The 24,517-nt window shown below is 42.4% G+C and overlaps 1 protein-coding gene across 2 annotated transcripts in view; it reads right to left on the reverse strand.

Annotated features, from left to right (window-relative positions):
• Nucleotides 1-24,517, reverse strand: part of LOC109891962 (glutamate receptor ionotropic, NMDA 2B) — a 98,968-nt gene that overhangs the window by 58,707 nt on the left and 15,744 nt on the right. For both annotated transcript variants that reach the window (XM_031820359.1, XM_031820358.1), the window contains exons 2-3: nucleotides 24,362-24,469; nucleotides 2,265-2,864 (exon numbers count right to left, since the gene is read on the reverse strand). In XM_031820359.1, the coding sequence (XP_031676219.1) occupies nucleotides 2,265-2,864; nucleotides 24,362-24,388 (627 nt within the window). In that variant the 5' untranslated portion in view covers nucleotides 24,389-24,469. The remainder of the gene's footprint in view (nucleotides 1-2,264; nucleotides 2,865-24,361; nucleotides 24,470-24,517) is intronic.

Here is a 24,517-nt window from a genome sequence, read left to right on the forward strand (position 1 = left end):
ATTGACATGCTGACTGCATGAACGTCCACCAGAGCTTTTGCTAGAGAATTGAATGCTAATTTCTCTACCATAAGCCCGACTCCAACGCCGTTTTAGAGAATTTGGTAGTACGTCCCACCGGCCTCACAACCGCAGACCACATGTAACCACGTCAGCCCAGAACCTCCACATCCGGTTTCTTCACTTGCAGGATCATCTGAGACCAGCCACCTGTCTTCTGTCTATAAAGCCCTTTTTTGGGAAAAACTCATTCTGATTGGCTGGGCCTGGCTCCCCAGTGTGTGTGCAAGTCTCCCAAGTGGGTGGGCCTATGCCCTCCCACGCCCACCGATGTCTGCGCCCCTGCCCAGTCATGTGAAATCCATAGATTAGAGCCTAATGAATTTCCTTATGATTTCCTTATATGAACTGTAACTCAGTAAAATCATTGAACTTGTTGAATGTTGTGTTTATATTTTTATTCAGTCTAGTTCCCAAATCCTTTTACACCACTACCACCACCATTATCTCAAGCTCTCTGCTTCAACCTTTGATTTTACCTTCTTCACTCTTTCTCTCTCTCTTTTCTCTTCCCAGCTACGGGCCTCTCCTTGCTCCTTCACGCCTACAGTCTGTGCTGCTGTCTCACTCTGTCTCTCTCTCTTTTCTCTTCCCAGCTACGGGGCCTCTCCTTGCTCCTTCACGCCTCCAGTCTGTGCTGCTGTCTCACTCTGTCTGCCACGTTTCCAGCAGCTAGCTTCTGCAGCGCCGTCCTCTCCACACACCTGCTGTCCTTCTTTCCCCCAAGATTCCCTCTCAGGAGGAGAGGCTGTTCTTTCACCATCCCTCTCCTTCTCCCGCTCTTATTCTACCATATTCTCAATATTGTTTCAGCCCATTAAACAACAGACACAAATCCGTTTCGAGACGGAGACTAGCATGGCCTTGGATGTCGCTCCATTTCTCTCTCCTGGGCCCTGTGTTGGCTTCCGGCCTGGGAAATCCATTTAGCCGCAGCAGCACAAGCCTGGGCTCCTGGCGCATGGATGGCATGTGCACTTAATGAATTACACCTTCAGTCTGCATGCATACCCTGTACACCTCTTTATGAAAAATGAAATGCATCATGTTTACACGTTTAACACGGGCGGCTGGTGTATCATCAATATATCTATGTGTGTAGGATATACTATGGTGTCAGTGACACGTATGTATGGCCGTGGCACAACGGGCAGGGTCAGTGGATGTCGTACCTGTCGATAGAGTTGTGTGGGGTAAATGTCATTTGACTGCCCAATGCTATCCTCCATGGTGTAATGGGGATGTAGGGGATGAATGGCTGGCTGGTGGCCCTAGTGGGTCATAGTGGGCCATGTTTACTGGTGGACCCTGTTGATGCAGGGTCAAACGTGGAAGGGTGAGCAGAGATAATGTTTTATCCACAATGGAAGCCGTTGTGCAGAAAGCGCGTGACGTCAGTTGGAATGTTAAGCGGACGGCCTCATTCCGGGCAGCTTTTTTTTGGAGACTGTTTGAAATTCTAGGAGTTTCTGGGAGCCCATTTTGTACAGTATTTGTTCAGGCTGAATAAAAGTTGATTATTCTGCAGAAAAAAATTGTCCAGTCCAGCAGCACGGTCCAAACGCGGATCACAGCCGGCTAAGATAAAGCAGGACCAGATTGTTTCATCCCATTAGACACGGTTAAAGTGAATAGAATGAAAAAGGGGTGGGGGAGAAATATCATAGGGATGAGCCATAGAGGGATCTAGTGGAACTCTGTCATGCCGAGGTAACACTGTGTGTCTGGTGACAGTACAGCTTCCTCTCTCTCTCTCTCTCTCTCTCTCTCTCTCTCTCTCTCGCTCTCTCTCTCTCGCTCTGTCTCTCTCACTCTCTCTCTCATGCCAGTCTACTTGAGTTATTCTTTTCCTTCTCTATGCACGTCTTCTCTCCCTGTCTTCCTGCTCCCTCCTATCGCACCACGCTGATCCTGTCTCCAACTTCCCCACTCTTTCCAGTTTTCTTCAAAGGAAACAACCCCTCTTGCTCTCTGTCAAACCTCTGCATCTGTTTTCCCATGAATGAACCAGCATTGATCTGATAGTGGTAACGACGTTGCACCAGAAAGCCGTCGCCGTTTCACTTGTGAACAGATCATTGTTCAAGACAACAATGAAATACAGATGATCAACACTAACAGATAAAAACATTGCTCATACTTTTTTCTTTTCTCGATCACCCTCTCTCTCACACACAGTACACATAGAAACACACACACTGTACCTTGGCAGCCATGATCATGGAGGAGCCACCGCGGACCCCCAGGATGGGGATGTGTGTCTGTGCAGAGATGAAGTCCAGGATCTGGGCTATGGCCTCCTGATCTGTGTCGTCCCCGAACACCACGCCCTGTAGCCAGTGCTCTGTCATCAGGTCACAGATGCTCTTGATGATGCTCTTTGGGTCCGTCTCGTTCATGGTGAGCACTTCCACGTTGGGCGCCAGTGGCATGTGCAGGAAGTCGTCCTTCTCCCGGGCGCCCGCCAACGCCACCTCGCTAGAGTTGCCCACCAGCACCACGGCGATGCTGAGGCCCTGCACCAGCTTGGGCAGCACCTGGTGGTGGGGGGGCTGGGCCATGGGGATGTAGTGAGCCACACCCCCGCTCTTGTCTCTGCGAGAGTGACAGGCGGGGGGCAGGTGGAACAGGCACATCAGGAGGCCCAGGAGGGACAGGGAGAGGGAGGAGAGGGCCACACGGCGCCGGGGAGGACGTCTCACCTCCTGGGGGGGCAGGGGCGTGGGGGACGCTCGCCTTTCCTGAGGGTGGGAGGGGCTGTGGCAGCCACAGACAGGCATAATCGAGGAGTGGGAATGTAATACCTGGGGGGTGGGAGGAGAGAAAGAGAAAGAGAGAGAGAGAGAGAGAGAGAGAGAGAGAGAGAGAGAGAGAGAGAGAGAGAGAGAGAGAGAAAAAAAAGAAGAGAGAGAGAGAGAGAGGTCAATGTGGCCCATACACATTGATTGACTTAAGTGGATTGACAAGAGCCTATAACATGAATCAGTGTATCACTAACCATGTTTCTATCTACAGTTTTTATGCCAGTAAAGTCATACCGTATTAAAAGAAATCACTACAGCTGTGATGGAAACAGGAAGTCTCGGTACAATTTTATAAATGCTGACAGATCATTTTTTGTTCAACGTTTTTTTTTCATTGGTAAACTGAATTATGCGAGAAATGGTGGTGGAAACGCCTTTATGTGCAAATATTGACATAAAAACCATCATATTGAAGTAAACTTCACGCGATGATATGGTGTGTGGTTCTTCCACTATGATTCGGGAAACCATTCAGTTTATTAGATTACAGATTAAATAAATGATGATGAATTTCACAGGGTGGTGAAAGTGGATGGTGATCTTGATGCTCCTTTCCAATAAATATCGAGGGTCTTATTCTGGTGACATGATGATTGATGCTTGACTGGTGTTTATCCATAGTAAACTCATCATGTAGCCTACCCTACCCTCACTGTAACTGTGAGCTGTTGGCTAGAGTACATGTGCCAAGACAAGAGTAGACACGTTTTCTATTTAATACAACAGTTTTTGTGACAGAAATATCAGCAGAGTTGAAAATGCCATAGAAACACATTGGACTTCAGTTTTTATTCGGTAAATGAAAACTTAAGCGAAAAGTACATTTCTCTGGAAACACCACTAGTTTCTTTATGCTGATTTGTTTTATATTCACATGAAAATCTGTGGCCTATTGGATGGAAACCTAGCTAGGACTGGTTGTATATGACATACAGTACATCAATAGTGCATAAACACACACACACATGGATACAAGGTATATACACTCATACTGATCAATATTTCATGAGGGGTGTTTTCAAGCAGAATAACTTTCTTTATTATAGATGACATAAACTCTCCCGCTGGATGGGTGGCTGAATCCCTGACAGGGAGGGAAGAGAGGAAAGAGAAAAGGCAAGAGGAGGAGGCAAGAGAGGAAAGAGAAAAGGCAAGAGGAGGAGTCAAGAGGGAAATGCAAAGGAGACAAGGAGAGAGGATGAGAAAGAAGCAAACAGAGAGAGCGAGAGAGAGAGATGCACATTGACTGAGGAACTGGCTTGATGTGATGAGTGAACAGTGGCTCCCTGATATACAGACAGAAAGATGGACAGATTCTGAGGGAGGGAGTCTCAAGTCTCAATACCCCCCCGCATCTTCACCCCTCCTCCTCTCTTCTGTCCTATTTTATCCCAACACTCATTTACTCTCCATCCACCTCTCTCCAACGCTTTACGTGAATGACCACATACTGTATCTCTCTTTTTTATAGACCTTCATTAACAGTGATGCAGGGGGGGACTGAGGGAAGGAAGAACAGAGAGAGAGAATGACACAAAGTGAGAAGAAAAAGTAGTTAAACATATCCTATTTGAAAAACTATACAGTGAGCTCCAAAAGTATTGGGACATGTTATGTTGTTTTGGCTCTGTACTCCAGCACTTTGGATTTGGAATCATACAATAGTGATGGGGTTAAAGTGCAGACCGTCAGCCTTCATTTTAGGGTATTTTTGGGTTACAGCACTTTATTTCATTTTGAAATTACAGCACTTTATGTATAGAGTCCCCCCATTTTAGGGGAGCAAAATTATTGGGAAAATTCACTTACATATGTATTAAAATACTATAAAGTTAAATACTCTGTCCCATATTCATATCACGCAATGATTACATGACTCTACAAAGTTTGTTTTGGTTTGTGTCATTTTGGAGTCACTTTAATTGAAAATAAGAATAGAATATGTTTCTAAACACTTCTACATTGATGTGAATGCTACCATGATTACAGATAATCCTGAATGATGAGTGAATAATGGTGAGTGAGAAAGTTAGACGCACAAATATCATACCCCCAAGACATTCTAACCTCTCACCATTACAATAAGAGGGGAGTTTAACATTTATGGGGGGGGTGATATTTGTGGGTAGGTGAGTGTGCATATCTGCTGCTCCTAAATATTGTGGGGATGGTTGTAATAGCGTGTGTGTGTGTGTGTGTGTGTGTGTGAGCACCATGGAGTGTGTGTGTGTGTGTGTGTGTGTGTGTGTGTGTGTGTGTGTGTGTGTGTGTGTGTGTGTGTGTGTGTGTGTGTGTGTGTGTGTGTGTGTGAGCACCATGGAGTGTGTGTGTGTGTGTGTGTGTGTGTGTGAGCACCATGGAGTGTGTGTGTGTGTGTGTGTGTGTGTGTGTGTGTGTGTGTGTGTGTGTGTGTGTGTGTGTGTGTGTGTGTGTGTGTGTGTGTGTGTGTGTGTGTGTGTGTGTGTGTGTGTGTGAGCACCATGCACTCTCCGTGGAACAAAAGCAAAAGTTTAAAAGGCAGAGGGAGTAAAAAGAAAAATCCTGAACAAACAAACCCTATAGGAACGAGACAGTGAGCAAGATAGAGGGAAAGAGAGAGGAGAGATTGAGAGGCTGGGGGATGGAAGGGGGAGGTGTGTAGAGATGACAAAAATACTTCTTTAGGATAACTAATTGCTGGAGGTTCGTCAGCACTAATTACAGGTCCCTGTGTTAATTGCCAATTGTACACTCCTCTAAAGAGAGAGGGAGAGGGAGCAGGGGAGGGAGGGAGGGACAGAGAAGAGCGACAGAGGAAGAGAGAGAATAGGATTACAGACAATCTGCTAAAAGTAAGGCATATGAGGAGGTGGAGGGACACCAAGAGACAGAGAAAGAGATTCATGGATAGAGAATGGAGGAGGTGAGAGAAAGAGTAAGAGAGGGAGGATAGGCAGCTGGAGTGGGCCTTGATGAAAAGCAAGTGAGAGGGAAGAGGAGACTGAATGAATGAGGGGAATGGCAGCAGATAGACTGAGAAAAGAAAGAGGGATGGGAGAGAGAGGGGGAGGAAAAGGAAGAAAGAGAGAGGGGGAGATGCTCCCTTTGAATCTGTACTTCTCTAGCAGCACTCAGTTTCCATGGCAACAATTAGCATAGGCTTCTCCACACACTGTTGATGGACACAGAGATATATACGCAGACACACACACACACACACGCACAAACGCACACACGCACACACACACTGCCCATTCCCCTCTGATAAGCAATCAATGCACCCTTGCAACGGGTCCATTTTACACACCGATTCTTTTCATGGGCAAATTAACATAGACACATTTTACACACCAACACACACACACAGGCACATATTACACATTTACTGTATACACAATGTCCATTCAGATGATGAACCCATGAAGTTCTATAATTCCCAGAACGGCACTTAAAGCACACAAAGGTTGATCACATAATAGAGTGAGAAGTCTAAGAGAAGACCGCACAGCAAGCCCTGAAGACATGTCTCACGCACCATTTGGTTTATTTAACGCACCAAAGCACACTGCGATATCTATTACACACCGATGGACCCCTAGATAGGCTCCCACACTGATACCAGCCTAGGGGCTAAACTCTGCAGCGCTCGGCCCATGTGACTAAAACCCCACCCAACACTGCATCCAAACGATTGACTAATTAGGAATGTCTGCCGACTGCTACTGGTGGTTACCTCCCTGAAAAACCCCAGGTAATATGTGGGACTAAATGGACTATAAAAAGTGTAATTGTCATTAATGAAAGCTTGGGCTAACATGGCTCAACTGATGGAGAGACACTGTTAGGATATGAGGCATGACGTGGATATTATGGCTCTGTAATTGGACGCCTTCGTCAGCCATAAATCACACAACTACAACTAGCACGGGGCCGGGGTGGTGGTGGCGAGCATGCCTTGTCAAAATAGCCCAGATATTAGACGGCACTCACGTTTACGCACTGGCATAGAGTACCAGTCAAAAGTTTGGACAAACTTACTCACTCAAGGGTTTTTCTTTATTTTGACTTTTTTCTACATTGTAGAATAATAGTTAAGACATCAAAACAAAAAAAACACAAAAAAAGTGTTAAAAAAATCTACATGATTTTAGATTTTAGATTCTGCAAAGTAGCCACTCTTGCCTTGATAACAGCTTTGCACACTCTTGGCATTCTCTCAACAAGCTTCATGAGGAATGCTTTTCCAACAGTCTTGAAGGAGTTCCCACATATGCTGAGCACTTGTTGGCTGCCTTTCCGTCACTCTGCGGTCCAACTCATCCCAAACCACCTCAATTGGGTTGAGGTCGAGTGATTGTGGAGGCCAGGTCATCTGATGCAAAACTCCATCACTCTCCTTGGTCAAAACGACCTTACACAGCCTGGAGGTGTGTTTTGGGTCATTGTCCTGCTGAAAAACCAATGATAGTCCCACTATGCCCAAACCAGATGGGATGGCGTATCACTGCAGAATGCTATGGTAACCATGCTGGTTAAGTGTGCCTCAAATTCTAAATAAATCACTGACAGTGTCACCAGCAGAGCACCCCCACACCATCCCACGTCCTCCTCCATGCTTCAAAGTTCTTGAAATGTTCCGTATTGACTGACCTTCATGTCTTAAAGTAATGACGGACTGTCATTTCTCTTTGCTTATTTGACCTGTTCTTGCCATAATATGGACTTGGTATTTTACCAAATAGGGCTATCTTCTGTATACCACCCCTACCTTGTCACAACACAACTGATTGGCTCAAACACATTAAGAAGAAAAGAAATTCCACAAATGAGCTTTTAACAAGGCACACCTGTTAATTGACATACATTCCAAGTGACTACCTCACGAAGCTGGTTGAGAGAATGCCCAGAGTTTGCAAAGCTGTCATCAAGGAAAAGGGTGGCTACTTTGAAGAATCTCAAATATAAAATATATTTTGATTTGTTTAACACTTTTTTTGATTACTACCATACAGTATGTGTTATTTCATAGGTTGATGTCTTTACTATTATTCTACAATGTAGAAAATAGTAAAAAATAAAGATAAACCCTTGATTGAGTAGGTGTGTCCAAACTTTTGTCTGGTACTGTAATAGAATGCCATCACACTGGCAAAAGACAGCCGTACATACAAAATAACAGTAGCACGGTGCGCTCTCTCTCTCTTTCTATCTCTCTCTCTCGTACACACACACACACACACACACACACACACACACACACACACACACAGGGCCGTGCTGTTGTGTTTCCTGGAAATTCATAATACGGAGAAGCGATCAAAAGCTTTCATTTATAATTAATGCGCATTTGCTTTCTACAGTCACAACACAAGTGATATTGGGCAAAGTACACAATGCAGGGGAATACTGACTTCCAGTATTATCTAAAAGGTGAGGTTTGTCTGTGAAAGCAGCATGTACTATCAGGTCCCTGAGGGGATGAGCTGGCCCCTAGAACACAGGGCCAAACCGCTGAGAGGAGTGAACTATGTTGGCTCTAGTGGAAAAGTACACGCATGGCCTTTAGCTGGCTGCTGGGGAGGAAGAGGCGGGTCTATTTGAACCTGAGGTCTGGACGTGATGTTCTGCAGCAGCCACTCACATCCCCCTCATTACCATACACAGCCAGGCATACATTCACATGTTTACCGAGAGTCATTGAGTGTATAATGGTGTCTATTTCAAGAGAGAGGATGTTGGAGTGCAAATCGCTCTCTTTCTCTCTCTTCTCATTATGTGTCAGGCCTGACAGGCGGGATATTTGCATGAATACGAAGAACAAATACAATATGTCATTTTTATTGTCTGCTTTGATATTTAGGAGAGTGCGGAGGACAACAACACGTCTAAACTGTTTATGACCCGTGTATTCATACACTTTCTTTGCCCGGAACTTGTACTGCAGTACTGAGAAATTGTGTCAAAGACCCAAACATTTTCTCCAAAAGAAGCCATGAAGTTTGTATCTTAATCTGTTTCAGGTGGAAAAGGATTCGATTTTCATAATATGCGCAATATGCAAGAAATTGGCAAATAGGGACAAAAAATAATTTCTGCCACACCGGCATGTGCACGAAACCCAATATCTGTGGCTTGTCTTTGAATATCAAGTGTCTTGAAGGAGAAAAGTACTGAACAATGCCTGAAGTTGTGTAATGTGTTTTGACACAACCATGAAGGTAAGCAGTTGGTCCTGTAATAACTCTTAGATTTCTATTAACACCCACTCTTCTGATTGGAGGAGAAAAGTTCATCTCCTTCCTGACTTGTGGGCTCACTGCCCCATATGCTTATCAGTGTACGTGAACAATTTCACTTCAGTTGGCCTATTTCCATTTTAAACATCCTTTACAGGTGTGTATGATTTCAAAGTGTTGTCTTTTGGAATAGTGAGAAAACCAGAGTGACCCCCGTGCCAATAACGGCCCGGTAATCACTTTAAATGTCTTTTATTGACAGCTTTTCACGGACTAGAGCCGCAATAATCTGTCCTCCTCCATCCATCTCATTCCAAGCTGTTATTTTTGGAACCAGGATCCTGCCTTTGGATTAGTAGGTGTGCAGGGTATTTCCTTTGTGTGCATGTGTGTGTGCGTGTGCGTGTGTGTGTGTGAAAGAGAGACAACAGTTTGAAAATATTGTATTTGTCCTCCTTGCATGCAGGGATTTAAATGGTCTGAATTGAATTTGGTGCTGCAGCAGTTGCTTAAAGGAAGATATGGGGATATAGATACCCGCTCAAAATATGCCTCCCATGAGTGAAAACCAACAGCTCTTGTGTACAGTCAAATGAATCAAAATGGTACCCTGAAATATGCTTAGGCAAGACAGTGTCCTAACTAGTTCACTTATTGACTGCATAGATACAGTGTCCTAACTAGTTCACTTATTGACTGCATAGATACAGTGTCCTAACTAGTTCACTTATTGACTGCATAGATACAGTGTCCTAACTAGTTCACTTATTAACTACATAGATACAGTGTCCTAACTAGTTCACTTATTGACTGCATAGATACAGTGTCCTAACTAGTTCACTTATTGACTGCATAGATACAGTGTCCTAACTAGTTCACTTATTGACTGCATAGATACAGTGTCCTAACTAGTTCACTTATTGACTGCATAGATACAGTGTCCTAACTAATTCACTTATTGACTGCATAGATACAGTGTCCTAACTAATTCACTTATTGACTGCATAGATACAGTGTCCTAACTAGTTCACTTATTGACTGCATAGATACAGTGTCCTAACTAATTCACTTATTGACTGCATAGATACAGTGTCCTAACTAATTCACTTATTGACTGCATAGATACAGTGTCCTAACTAGTTCACTTATTGACTGCATAGATACAGTGTCCTAACTAGTTCACTTATTGACTATATAGATACAGTGTCCTAACTAGTTCACTTATTGACTGCATAGATACAGTGTCCTAACTAATTCACTTATTGACTGCATAGATACAGTGTCCTAACTAATTCACTTATTGACTGCATAGATACAGTGTCCTAACTAGTTCACTTATTGACTGCATAGATACAGTGTCCTAACTAATTCACTTATTGACTGCATAGATACAGTGTCCTAACTAATTCACTTATTGACTGCATAGATACAGTGTCCTAACTAGTTCACTTATTGACTGCATAGATACAGTGTCCTAACTAGTTCACTTATTGACTATATAGATACAGTGTCCTAACTAGTTCACTTATTGACTGCATAGATACAGTGTCCTAACTAGTTCACTTATTAACTACATAGATACAGTGTCCTAACTAGTTCACTTATTGACTGCATAGATTCAGTGTCCTAACTGATTTTCAAGAGGTTTGGACTGTAATATTGCTTTGGTTACAGATTGAATGGATGGTGACCAGGGTTCTTCAGTATAGTGTGTGATAGCTGCTGTTTACTGTACCAGAGCAATAACAGCAGCTATCACCTGACCTGTATCAAATTCCTCACGTTTCAATCTTCTAAAATGGTAAGAGATTAATAAGTTACTTTGTTCTCCACTCAGGTGAATGATGGATTTAATTTTAATTTTAATGTATTTATTTAACCTTTATTTAACCAGGAAGGGCTCATTGAGATTAAAATCTATGTTTCAAGAGCGCCCTGGCCAAGATAGACAGCACCAAGTCATTACAAAACAATTACAGACAGACAACATGAAAAACTACAAGTAATCTAGTAAAAACCATTGAATTCACAAGATTATAAAACAGCTAATTAAAAACATTGACAGGTCAGGGAATCAGCCTCAAAATCCTTCATCAGTGATTTAAAAACACCAATCGGGACAAGTTCTTCCAGTTTAAAAGTATTTTGTAAGGTGTTCCAAGACGATGGCGCAGAGTACATAAAAGCCCTTTTACCAAATTCAGTTCGGACATTTGGAATAGTTAGCAGGATAAAGTCCAGCGAACGAAGAGAGTACCCACCACATTTCTGAACAATAAAAATGCACAAGTAAAAAGGTAGTAAACCCTAAATGGCTTTGTAAATAAAAGTATACCAGTGACTGAGCCTACGAGTGACTAGAGAAGGCCAGCCAACCCTGGTATACAAAGTGCAGTTGTGCGTAAGGGTTTTGCAGTAATTCATTCGTGGCATTAATTCATGGGACATGACATTTGGAGACTACGGCACATTTTGCAAAGGTGTGAGAGAGGTTACATTATTAAAGGGTGTAATTCAGCGCTGGAGCATCTGTTTTGGCAGCATGTTTAAACCCTTGTGAGTTGCGGGAGACTCGGATTCCAGTACAGTATCTCTTCTCCACCGTTGTTTTTATGCATGATCATCACTATTTCTTGCAGGCGTACGGCTGTCATGCCTGTCTCCAGCCGTCTTCTAGGGCCGTGTGCATCATCGCTCCCAGCCAATGATGAGACTCCCCACGAGGATAATAACATCTAGGAGCTCTTCCCAATAGATGTCCTGTGTTTAATCCCACCCAGCACTCAGCCACGAGGCACGCCGCAGTGTAAGCCTCAGCTCCGTCAACAGCACCACCACATACAGAGCTGTCATTCCAACATGGTACCTGTGTGACAACTATCATACTATTTCAATCATACACACTTTGTTCGGAGTGTTCGGAGTGTTCCACCTCCATTAACTACTGTATAAGAAGCAGTGCGTGACCTGGGCGAAACCTCCTATTTTCTACTGCTTGTGCTCCTGTTGCTCCTACATAATATTAGCTCAAAAGTATCCTGGAGCTCCTGCATCTAAATATTAACAGTACCGGCACCTATTTCAGTCCAAATCAAGCAATGATAAGAAGCACAACACAACGTGGAATATCTTTGACAACGTACTTTCTGTACTCTTTATCAAGATATCATCTAGAAAAAGAAAGCAAAATTAAATAATGGTGAGTAATTGCAGTGTATTGCCACACAGTATATAGGCTGATGATTCATAGCTAGCTGTACAGAACAAAACTTTTCATATAATTTAGTTACATACCAAATGGAACAGCTTCCCTATAGTATATTCATATATGCAAATAAGCGCAAATGACGGTACAAACATAGAGGCCTGTGTGCAAAAGGTGATGTGAGTCCCACCAGGTCAAACCCGCCTGAGTTTTCTGTGGCAGTAGTTACGAGTGCCAGAGGGCTTCATTTGCATCACCACAGTCAGTGAAGTGAGTCCGCCAACACCTTCAATTATGAAACAATTAGCATTCATAAGTTTGCTTGTGAAAAGCTGTAAGATTGAATTGCAGTTAGTCATCCTCTGACTGAAGCGCTTCCTATTCGCTATGCTCCACGGGGCTAATTTCCATCTGCTGGCTCATCCCTGCTCTCTCTGGGACGGTGTCAGTTGTACTCAGACACCAAAAGGTCATAAATTAGCAATAAGGGCCATTGAAGTAGGCAAGTTGTTACGCTTCAACCTTGTGATACTTTCAAGAGGAGCTTTAAAAAAAAACACAGTTTTGCATATAAAGATATTCATAGATGGTATTTATTTCATTACTGCCCATCAAAGGGGAAAGGTGGAGAATAAGTTCCCCGGCTCACCTCTTTTTATGAATGGCCCTAAATATATGGAGCAATTGTTTGTGCTTGAAAAGCAAATGTTTCACATTAGTCATGTGTTGAAAATAGCCAGTGGACAAGAGTACCTGATCATCAGCATCATAATAATCATGCTGTGTGTGAAAGTGTTTTGGTATCATCAACTGACACAACTTTAAACATCATCAGTGTCACGATGTGAAACCTGTGTGTCTACGTCACTCTGGCCTAGCAGCAGCGCTAAAGCCCTTGTAGCTGTTTGTGTAATATAATGGTGTTGACCCTAATGGCTGTGGGCCTCACTATTGAGTTATTATTTTTATGCAACACTAAGCTCCCAGACTCTTTCATAACCCTGTCAGCACAGCGCGCACAACTCTCAGAAAAAATGTAGGAGAGAAGTGATGTTTTATTCACTTGTGGCAGAGTACAATTCATAATACAGCTCGACTGACTCACAGTTTTAATTAAAAACTAGCCTTAGCGCCGGTGGTAACATCCTGATTTATTAAGACCCAACTTCATCCACCCAAGACTGAGTCCACAGTGGGTGAAGGGGTGAGGGGAAGGTGGTGGGCAAAATGCCTAGGATGGGGAAAAGTGCTTTGTTTCACACAGCAAGGTGGTACAGTAGGCAGGCAGTGTGTGTGGTAACATTTCATTACAGAGTTGCTTTGGCAAGTTTGTTTTATAAAAGAATAGTATGGGGAAACAATGATATGCAGTGTATATATATGTATATAACAGACACCATTGGAGAATGGCCAGTGCAGCAAATTTCACATGAATTGATGGAATTTGCTTCGGTCTGACAGTAATGTTAGGTTTATGTCACCCTCTCATTTAAATCACAGCTACAACGGAATCCCTTGATGCAGAGAGATTTTAATTAAAAACGGTGAGAGAGCGAGTGTGCTGGCAAGAGAGGGAGGCAGATTGAATGAAAGAGAGAAAGTTATAAAGATAGAGAGGCAGGACCAACGTTAGATCAGAGCTGTGATACACATAAGGGACAGAAGAAAATAAGAGAGGGAACAGTGTGAAAAAGAGAATGGTGGCAGGACAGAGGAGAAAGACTAAGAATGCGTATTCAGGGGTAAAATGGAACTAGGAAAAGTTTAAAGTAATTTTCAACTTCCCTTATTCCTTACTTTCCTCTCTATATAGCTCACTGCACATTTTGGGGATTTTCCCCCCCATTCTGCTCACAGTACAGGTCAGATGTTTTACCGTGTGTGTGAATGTGTGTGTGTAACTGCGCCTTTTCTCTATTTTCATTCCCCCTTGTCTTCTTCACATCTCCCTTCCTTAGTCACTCTCACTGAGTGATTCTTTAAGGTTTGGCACACACTGGTGATGCAGACCACAGCCAAACACACAGACATAAACAAGCACACACAGACACACACTGACACACACAGACACACACAGACACACACAGACACACACACCAACTCTTTGACTGATGCATACGTATACAATGCAATAATCAATTTATGTACACTATATAATGCCCTTACCTTAGGTAATGAACATGTAGAAACACACTCACACACTACCCCAGCCAGTCATCTTTAACCATACTGCCTTCTCAATTACACATCCTTTACCTCGGACAAATGGATACAAACACGGTATCTACTGTAGATCAGGGCTTGGTAGCTCGTGCCTTAAGGAGCCATGGGGGATTCTGTTCCTCGTATCCCCGACTTCATAAGACACATCAATTCTCCTCCTCAAGCCCAATCAATGGCAGTAACATGAAAGGTGGCTGATCGGCCCGCCGCCCAGGGGCTAGTCCTCTAGCATGCAGCCGGGCTCCACAGACTCCTGACTCAGCTCTGGGGGGGGGGGGGGGGAGCTGGGGCCAACCACCACCAGGAATGAGCCCTCTCCTCAGTAAACCCAGGGTAAACCTTTAATTGGACATCATACATGTAAATTTGAATGAAAGCAGGATAGCAGGGTGTCAAGACTTCGAAACGTTTCTTACTTTATGTCTTATGCATGTTTTTGTATGGCCTTGTTAGATAGTGTCCATTGACCTTTAAGAACTTTTAGAGGGTATATGGTGCCAACTCTTATATAAATCATCATTAAGCTTCAGCCATATTTAATTCACCTGTGCAAAGCTTTAAGATCTTTTGAACATTTTCTACTGGCTTTATGCATTTGTTACTCTAGAGCCACTGATCACATCCATCCACAACTCTCCCTCATGTCTTCACATTGGTCTTGACTGATCTTTATCACGGTCGACACGATGCAATATACCACGTCTTTCTTCTCCTGGAGGTTTGAGCCAGAAGAGGCCATCTATCCCACACTCACAGTGTGTGTCCATTGATCTTAAATGACTGGATGGGTAGAAGGATCATTAGGCTAGTGCTATGGTGGTAGCTATGTAGTCCACCTTGTCTCTACTCCTTGAGTCACAAAACACTCTCTCTCTCACACACTTAATGAGTGTGCCATCAGGGTCTGGCGGTGTGAACGTATCAGGGTCTGGAGGTGTGAACGTATCAGAGTCTGGAGGTGTGAACGTATCAGGGTCTGGCTGTGTGAACGTATCAGGGTCTACCGGTGTGAAAGTATCAGGGTCTGCCGGTGTGAATGTATCAGGGTCCTGCGGTGTTAATGTATCAGGGTCTGGCGGTGTGAACGTATCAGGGACTGTCGGTGTGAACGTATCAGGGTCTGGCGGTGTGAACGTATCAGGGTCTGGAGGTGTGAACGTATCAGGATCTGGAGGTGTGAACGTATCAGGGTCTGTCTGGCGGTGTGAACGTATCAGGGTCTGTCTGGCAGTGTGAACGTATCAGGGTCTGTCTGGCGGTGTGAACGTATCAGGGTCTGTCTGGAGGTGTGAACGTATCAGGGTCTGTCTGGAGGTGTGAACGTATCAGGGTCTGTCTGGAGGTGTGAACGTATCAGGGTCTGTCTGGAGGTGTGAACGTATCAGGGTCTGTCTGGAGGTGTGAACGTATCAGGGTCTGGCGGTGTGAACGTATCAGGGTCTGGAGGTGTGAACGTATCAGGGTCTGTCTGGAGGTGTGAACGTATCAGGGTCTGTCTGGAGGTGTGAACGTATCAGGGTCTGGAGGTGTGAACGTATCAGGGTCTGGCGGTGTGAACGTGGCCTAATTGTCTCAGAATACTAGGTGGTAAATATTTGTGGTTGTGGCTTCATTTAGCACCTCATCGTCTTCCTATAGGAGATTTATTTACAGTTTGTGTTCTCCACCCCATCCGCCCTCATACCTCCCTCACTGCACCTCCTCCCAGCTCTCCACTCAGCCACCATCTTTAATTCAACCCCCCCCCCCCCCTCCCCTCCCCTTTGCCCCCCACCATTCCTCTCTGGTCATGGTTAATTAATTGCCAAGCTGTTCACTGCCGATGCCAACTGTAACATAGACAAACACTGATACATTGATACCCACATACATTCACGCTCGCTGACACTCCTGACAGAAAACTCCCTAGATCCAGTATTGGAAGATGTTACAGGACAATAATGGAGATGTTATACAGTGCCTTCAGAATTCACAGCCCTACAAATTCTAACATTAGTAAAAAAATATATTTAAAAAAGACTAATAAAACACTAATATAAGTATTCAACCCCCTGCGTTAATACATGCTAGAATCACATTTGGCAGTGATTACAGCTGTGTCTTTCTGGGTAAGTCTCTAAGAGCTTTCCAACCCTGGATTGTGCAACATTTTCCCATTATTCTTTTCAAAATTCTTTAAGCTCTGTCAAATTGGTTGTTGATCATTGCTAGACAACAATCATTTTCAGGCAAATTTAAGTCAAAACTGTAACTCAGCCACTTAGGAACATTCACAGTCTTCTTGGTAAGCAACTCCAGTGTAGATTTGGCCTTGTGTTTTAGGTTATTGTCCTGCTGAAAGGTGCATTCATCACCGGGTGTCTGGTGGAAAGCAGACTGAACAAGGTTGCCCTTTAGAATTTTGCCTGTTCTTAGCTCCATTTCATTAAAAAAATGTATCCTGAAAATGTCCCCAGTCCTTAACAATTACAAGCACACCCATAACATGATGAATTCACCACTATGCTTGAAAATATGGAGAGTGGTACTCCGTAATGTATTGTTTTGGATTTGACCCAAACATAACACTTTGTATTAAGGACAAAAGGTTAATTGCTTTGCAGCATTTTTTGCAGTATTACTTTAGTGCCTTGTTGCCAACAGTTTTGGAATATGTTTTATTCTGTACAGGCTTTCTTCACTCTGTCAATTAGGTTACTATTGTAGAGTTACTACTGCACAATGTTGTTAATCCATCCTAAGTGTTCTCCTATCACACACTGTTTTTAAGTCACCATTGGCCTCGTATTCCTGAGCGGTTTCCTTCCTCTCCGGCAACTGAGATAGGAAGGACATCTGTATCTTTGTAGTGACTGGGTGTATTATTGATACATCATTCAAAGTGTAATTAGTAACTTCACCATGCTCAAAGGGATATTCAATGTCTGTTTTTCCCCCCCATCTACCAATAGATGCCCTTCTTTGTGAGGCCTTGGGGAAAAAAACGAATCTTTGTGGTTCACTGCTCGACTGAGTTACCTTACAGATAATTGTATGTGTGGGGTACAGAGATGAAGTAGTCATTCACTATTATTGCACACAGAATGAGTCTATGTCATTTATTATGACTTCCTAAGTATTAAGATAGAGTTATTTAGGCTTGAGTTATTGACTCAAGACATTTAGGCTTTTCATTTTTATTAATTAGTAAAAATGTTGAAAAACATAATTCCACTTTGACATGATGAGGTTGTTACGGGTGTCATTGGAAGTAGACCAAAGTGCAGCGTGGTGAGCGTACATTTTATTTTATTTTAAAATGTTCGCCAACAAAACAACAAACGAAATAAACAACAGTGAAGCTTACAGGGCTAAGTGCCACAAACAAAGTCAACTACCCACACTGAACAGAGGGAAAAAGGGCTACCTAAGTATGATTCCCAATCAGAGACAACGATAGACAGTTGTCCCTGATTGAGAACCATACCCCGCAAAAACATAGAAATAAAGAAACCTGGAAAACAAAAAATAGAATGCCCACCCCACATCACACCCTGACCTAACCAAATAGACTCTAAGGTCAGGGCGTGACAGAGGTATTGTGTGCAAGCCGGTAACAAAAAAAATCGAAATATAATACACTTTAAATTCAGGCTGTAAAATAGCACAATGTGGAAAAAGTCAAGGGGTGTGAAGTGAGTACCGTCTGTATTTATCAAGGGGACGTGCGTCCCAGAAACTATGTAGCAGGTAATCCACATTACCTGGCAGTTTAACTTTGTTGAATTTGGGACACTTTGCACTGAGGTGTTTAAGCAGCCACTGTGTTTGAAATTTGTCGCTTGCATGGCTGAGCGGCGGTTGAGAAGAGATTCAAAATCAATTCTGACAATTATTCAGTTTGCTTCCCAGATTTTAAAAAAGTCAGGAGGGGGAAAATCTAAATGAAATACTGAAAATATTGCATGTATTCAACCTGGGGTTTGAAACTCAGTTACGTTGCAGTTAAGCAGCGGTTTTGGCTAAATAGAAAATGACAAGAGAAACTGAGTGTTCCCTATAATACAGTGGTTAGACTAAATCTGTGCAAATGAATCTGTGGGAGAGTGACATCCACAGGGCAAAGCGGTGGTGCTGTGCTTTTATAATCCAACCTTGATAAACAATATTCATTAGCTCTCAACCATGTTCGGCTTCAGTAATCAATGAGAGTTACATGTGCAATTGATTGAAAACATGCAATTATTTACACCAGAGGGCTTCAAATCATGATGTTGTGCTGCATTGGCTGTTCTCAGATATTATAGTATCACACACTTTGATGAGCGTGTTGAGATTGAACCCCCCTGTTTTCAATTCTACTCGATGCTGGTGACAGTGTGGCACCTTCTATACAATGTAACCTCCTTGGACGTGTCATTGTTCCATCAAGACATCGCTCCCTCTCCCTAACATAGGTCAGAGAGAGGCTCAACCAGTTATTCCTCTCAGTGGTAAATATATGTCTAACATATATGTCTAATATATGCCCAACACTCACAGCTCTTTGCTGCCACATTTCACAGATCTTGTCAGTAACTGGATGGTAATCTCTCAGGGGAGAATTAGGTTCCTATTGGCAGTTGTGCTTGGGAATTTGCTAGGAAAACTCCTAGGGGCAATTTTCCCTAACACAGTCCAATCAATAACTTCTAATATTAAGTACTAGTCACATCAATCCTTCTGATTCCTTAGGGTGGCAGGGGTTGCTGGCTGGCGGGGTTACTCCAGCAACGTGTCCATTAACTATGACATTTCACTACCAGTGGGAAGAGAGGCTGGACTATGGCAGTGTCAGCCTCTTAGAAAAACCTGCACTTCAGGATGGACAAGGGTCACTCACTTGGTATATTTGTATTGTACATTATATGACTGTGACATCACAAACAGGCTTTTAGGAATGTAAGTGTTTTGCTTGGTGGATATGGCAACCTTATAATGTATCAGAACACAGAGTAATGTACAAAATACTGTTTGTGGACTATTGCATCTAGGAAAATAGACTATTTCAATGATAGGATGAATTAAACCACAGTCCATCTCAAAGATGACATTTTTACCCAGAGACCACTGCCTCTGTAGTTAAGCAAGTGTAAAAATGTTGAATAACATTACTTTCACATTTGTAAGATTTCTGAGCGTAGAAAATGCTAAGGTAATCCCATACAGCAAACATAGAACTTGTCCTGGCATATTCAAACAGAGTGTTCCCTTTAAAGCTGTGGTTAGTCTGTGAACATTTTTGTTACTTCAAATACGTATGGGACATTTGAATAAAACAAACTCCCTGTGGCTCAAGTTACATGCAGCAAGGCCTGGATTTGTATGTCCAGCACCCCAAATCATTGCGGAGTAATAACATCATTGCTGAGTAATAACATCATTGCTGAGTAATAACATCATTGCTGAGTAATAACATCATTGCTGAGTAATAACATCATTGCTGTGTTGATATATAGAGATATCTAAAGATGCTGACCTACATCAGCATTGTACAGCAGAATGAGAAGAAAACATTCTTCACACATAAAAACACCACATCCTTTGGGTGGAGAGGAAAATAGGTTCAGTTGAAGTCGGAAGTTTACATACACTTAGGTTGGAGTCATTAAAACTCGTTTTCAGCCCTTCCACAAATTTCTTACTAACAAACTATAGTTTTGGCAAGTCAGTTAGGACATCTACTTTATGCATGACACGAGTAAAGTTTCCAACAATTGTTTACAGACAGATTATTTCACTGTATCACAATTCCAGTGGGACAGAAGTTTACATACACTATGTTGACTGTGCCTTTAAACAGCTTGGAAAATTCCAGAAAATGATGTCATGGCTTTAGAGGTTTCTGATAGGCTAAGTGACATCATTTGAGTCAATTGGAGGTGTACCTCGGGATGTATTTCAAGGCCTACCTTCAACCTCAGTGCCTCTTGCTTGACATCAGGGGAAATCTAAAGATATCAAACAAAAAAACAAAAAAAACAAAAAACAACAAAACAATGTAGACCTCCACAAGTCTGGTTCATCCTTGGGAGTACTTTCCAAAGGCCTGAAGGTACCACGTTCATCTGTACAAACAATAGTACGCAAGTATAAACACCATGGGACCACACAGCCGTCATACCGCTCAGGAAGGAGACACGTTCTGTCTCCTAGAGATGAACGCACTTTGGTGCGAAAAGTGCAAATCAATCCCAGAACAACAGCAAGGACCTTGTGAAGATGCTGGAGGAAACAGGCACAAAATTATCTATATCCACAGTAAAACGAGTCCTATATCGACATAACCTGAATGGCCGCTCAGCAAGGAAGAAGCCACTTCTCCAAAACCGCCATAAAAAATCCAGACTACGGTTTGCAACTGCACATGGGGACAAAGATCTGATAAAACAAAAATAGAACTGTTTGGCCATAATGACCATCACTATGTTTGGAGGAAAAAGGGGGAGGCTTGCAAGCTGAAAGAACACCATCCCAACCGTGAAGCACGGGGTGGCAGCATAATGTTGTGGGGGTGCTTTGCTGCAGGAAGGACTGGTGCACTTCACAAAATAGATGGCATCACATGGAAGGAGAATTATGTGGATATATTGAAGCAACATCTCAAGACATCAGTCACGAAGTTAAAGCTTGGTCGCAAATGGGTCTTTCAAATGGACAATGACCCCAAGTATACTTCCAAAGTTGTGGCAAAATGGCTCAAGAACAACAAAGTCAAGGTATTGGAGTGGCCATCACAAAGCCCTGACTTCAATCCTATAGAAAATTTGTGGGCAGAACTGAAAAAGCTAGCAAGGAGGCCTACAAACCTGACACACTTATGCCAGCTCTGTCAGGAGGAATGGGCCAAAATTCACCCAACTTATTGTGGGAAGCTTGTGGAAGTCTACCCAAAACGTTTGACCCAAGTTAGACAATTTAAAGGCAATGCTACCAAATACTAATTGAGTGTATGTAAACTTCTGACCCACTGGGAAGGTGATGAAAGAAATACAAGCTGAAATAAAATCACTCTCTCTACTATTATTCTCACATTTCACATTCTTAAAATAAAGTGCTGATCCTAACTGACCTAAGACAGGGATTTTTTTTAACAAGGTGTCAGGAATTGTAAAAAAAACGGAGTTTAAATGTATTTGGCTAAGGTGTATGTAAACTTCCGACTTCAACTGTACAACTGTTCAAAGCTATGTGCATGTAGTTTTTTCCATACATACATACAGCAACTGGAGCATCAACATACACCTCTGAAGTCTCGACACGGCAGTATCCAAAGAAGTGCCTGAAGGTAACAGATGTCACCAAAGCAAATGTTGGAATTCAATGCTCAGCTAATGATTGGGTCTCGAGGCAGTTTTCCAGGTGACTTATGTTCCTCTGTGGAGACAAGGATGAGTGAAGGTGTATTGATTCCTGTTGACAATTCAGTCAGTTCTATGCTCAGCCTGACATGTGTCAGGTCAATCTAAAAAGGTGATTCTGGTAGATCCAATTAATATTCATTGATAGCATTACCTCTGCAATAAAACCTATTGAAGCCAATAGTTTCCATATAATTCTACAACAGCCACTACATTCTTCAATAATTGGATATTAGCCAGATTGATGTTGAATATATTCCACAGATCCTAACCTAGAAAGACTACACAGTAATCATTTGTTTTTATATGTCCCCGAATATTCACAAATAGGCCTACAATATTGAAATAGTATTGTTGATGATCCAATACACACCACACCATACTCTCACAAGCCATCAAACATAAGCAACAGACAATCAATAGCCATTTTATTCCCAAATCTACTATATCTAGGCCTATGTTCATCTTCAGAAATTTGAAGAATAGTCTTAGTCTCTTCACTATCCTTCCCTCCTCATTTATGCTAACTAACTTTCAGGATATCAATTTTGCCTCCTTTTATGGATAAGTTGAAAGAAACATTCTCTCTCTCTTTCTATTCAGCAAAGAGGGTAAAGCGGTATAAAACACTGGAGCAAGTGTCAAGATATTGACAAGATACATAACTCCATGTGTAGTAAGTCCTACTCATCCTTTATCTTTTAATTAGGTTTTATGGTGAGGAGGAGGGTAGAGTGTGCTTATTTTAGAATATTTCAGACTATTTTCAAGATCAAAGGTTGTAGCTGTATTGTATTGTATATGCCACTGCATGTCTACCTCTGACATGTGTTGGGATCCATACCTGTACGTGCTGCTCGAGAGTCTATTTTTAAACCGCTTTGATGACTTAGTAAAACAAAACACCATTTTAAAAGGTTTCCTTTATACCAGCTCAAATAGCAATCTATTATCTTGCTCTCCATCTGCTTCGAGACCGTTCTCTCCATCAGTCAAAAGAAAAATGACTAACACAAGAGCCAAGCCACAGAGCATTGAAACATAACTGTGCATGGCAATGATAAAGGCTACAGTAATACAACAAAGAGAAGAAATCCCTTTTGTAATAGGTATACATGAGCTATAGATAAGACCTAAAACCGATCTATGAACTATAATTCTGATAGACCAATATCCTTATTCAAACTATTATTCTAAAATGTCCTGTTTAGTTTCTAAGCTTCATAAAAGATTAGAGAGAAAAAAAATGATTGGATTTAGGCCTAATAGCCTCATGTATAAAAAATATTGCTATTAAAAAGGCTTAAACACACTCAATGTAAAAGTCAGTGGAGTTGAAACGGAGTAGTTAAATGGATAATATTATTCAATAATATTGCTGATTTGGTTATGTTCTATATCAATGCTAGGTCTAATAATGCAGCAGTTAGTAACAGCATAGAGTGTTCCATGAACAGTAAAGAAGGCCGTTGTTAAGGGCGGTGCTTTTCAGTCATAGTAGTAATAGCATTTGTAGTGTGCTCACATCTAGAGCCCATAAGAGAATAATATAGTTTCTCGGTCTCACACTCCGTATGGTGGCTCAGTCTCTTGAAAGTCATGCCCGATTAACAGTGCACGGAGAAAAAGACGATAGGAGGGTGGAAAAGGGGGAGAGCGTACGTTCAAAGTCAAAATGATAGTGAGAGTCAGAGGATGCATGTGAGAGAGGGAACGAGTATTGAGAGAGAGATGAGCTGAACGCATTGCAAAGAGGAAAATATGAAAAATATGATAATGGCTCTGGTTGATAATAGCTGTTTATGGGCCATTATTTACTGTTTCTGTATTCATATACGTAGCGAGCCCAATCTCAGTCGGACTTCAGGGAATAACAAATGTCTTCTTCATCTTATCACACATAACAAAACACAGACACGCATAGGCCTACATACAAAATCTGAACTCAATATACACACAGATGGGCACAACCTTTTGTCACAAAATCTCATTCAACAAATCCTTTAATTGCTTGATCAATATCCGTAGAGCCATGCAAATTAAGCCAGTAGTCAATAGCGGCTGGGTCAGGTTGAATAACCAAGTAAAGCTCACACACTGACGCAGTCCATCGATCAAAAAGCGCACAACGCTAAAATCCTGTGTCCCTTTCTACCACAAGGCCTGCAAGTCTCACCCTGCACCACTACCACCACAAACCATCTCCACATTGATATGTTTATGCTGGAGATTACAGTTTTATGGGACACCGAAACTGTGTAAACCTGGAGATGTTGTAGAATTTGAGATGTTGTTGACTCATTTTCACAGACGAGCAGAAGAATATCAACACGAGACAAACTCTCATACATACAGTATCCCCAGTGTGTAAACTACAGTGTGTGACTAACACACACACTCAGGGATGAGATGGGTTGTGTGGGTAGTTGCTGTAAGACAATAATAGTCTAAAAAAGGTCCATCAGTGTGTCCTACCTTGTGTATTGGCAGCCAAAATGTCATCCCTGCTTCTCAGAAGTAGCATGATGGTGAGGCCTGGGACTCCTCTCTCCCTCTCATAGCCTCAGACTGAGGGAGGGTGAACTGAGATGCACACACATGGAAAAAGACAAGAAAGAGATGCATCACAAT

Source organism: Oncorhynchus kisutch, unplaced genomic scaffold (genome assembly GCF_002021735.2).
Source record: "Oncorhynchus kisutch isolate 150728-3 unplaced genomic scaffold, Okis_V2 scaffold3274, whole genome shotgun sequence".
NCBI classification, from domain to species: Eukaryota; Metazoa; Chordata; class Actinopteri; order Salmoniformes; family Salmonidae; genus Oncorhynchus; species Oncorhynchus kisutch.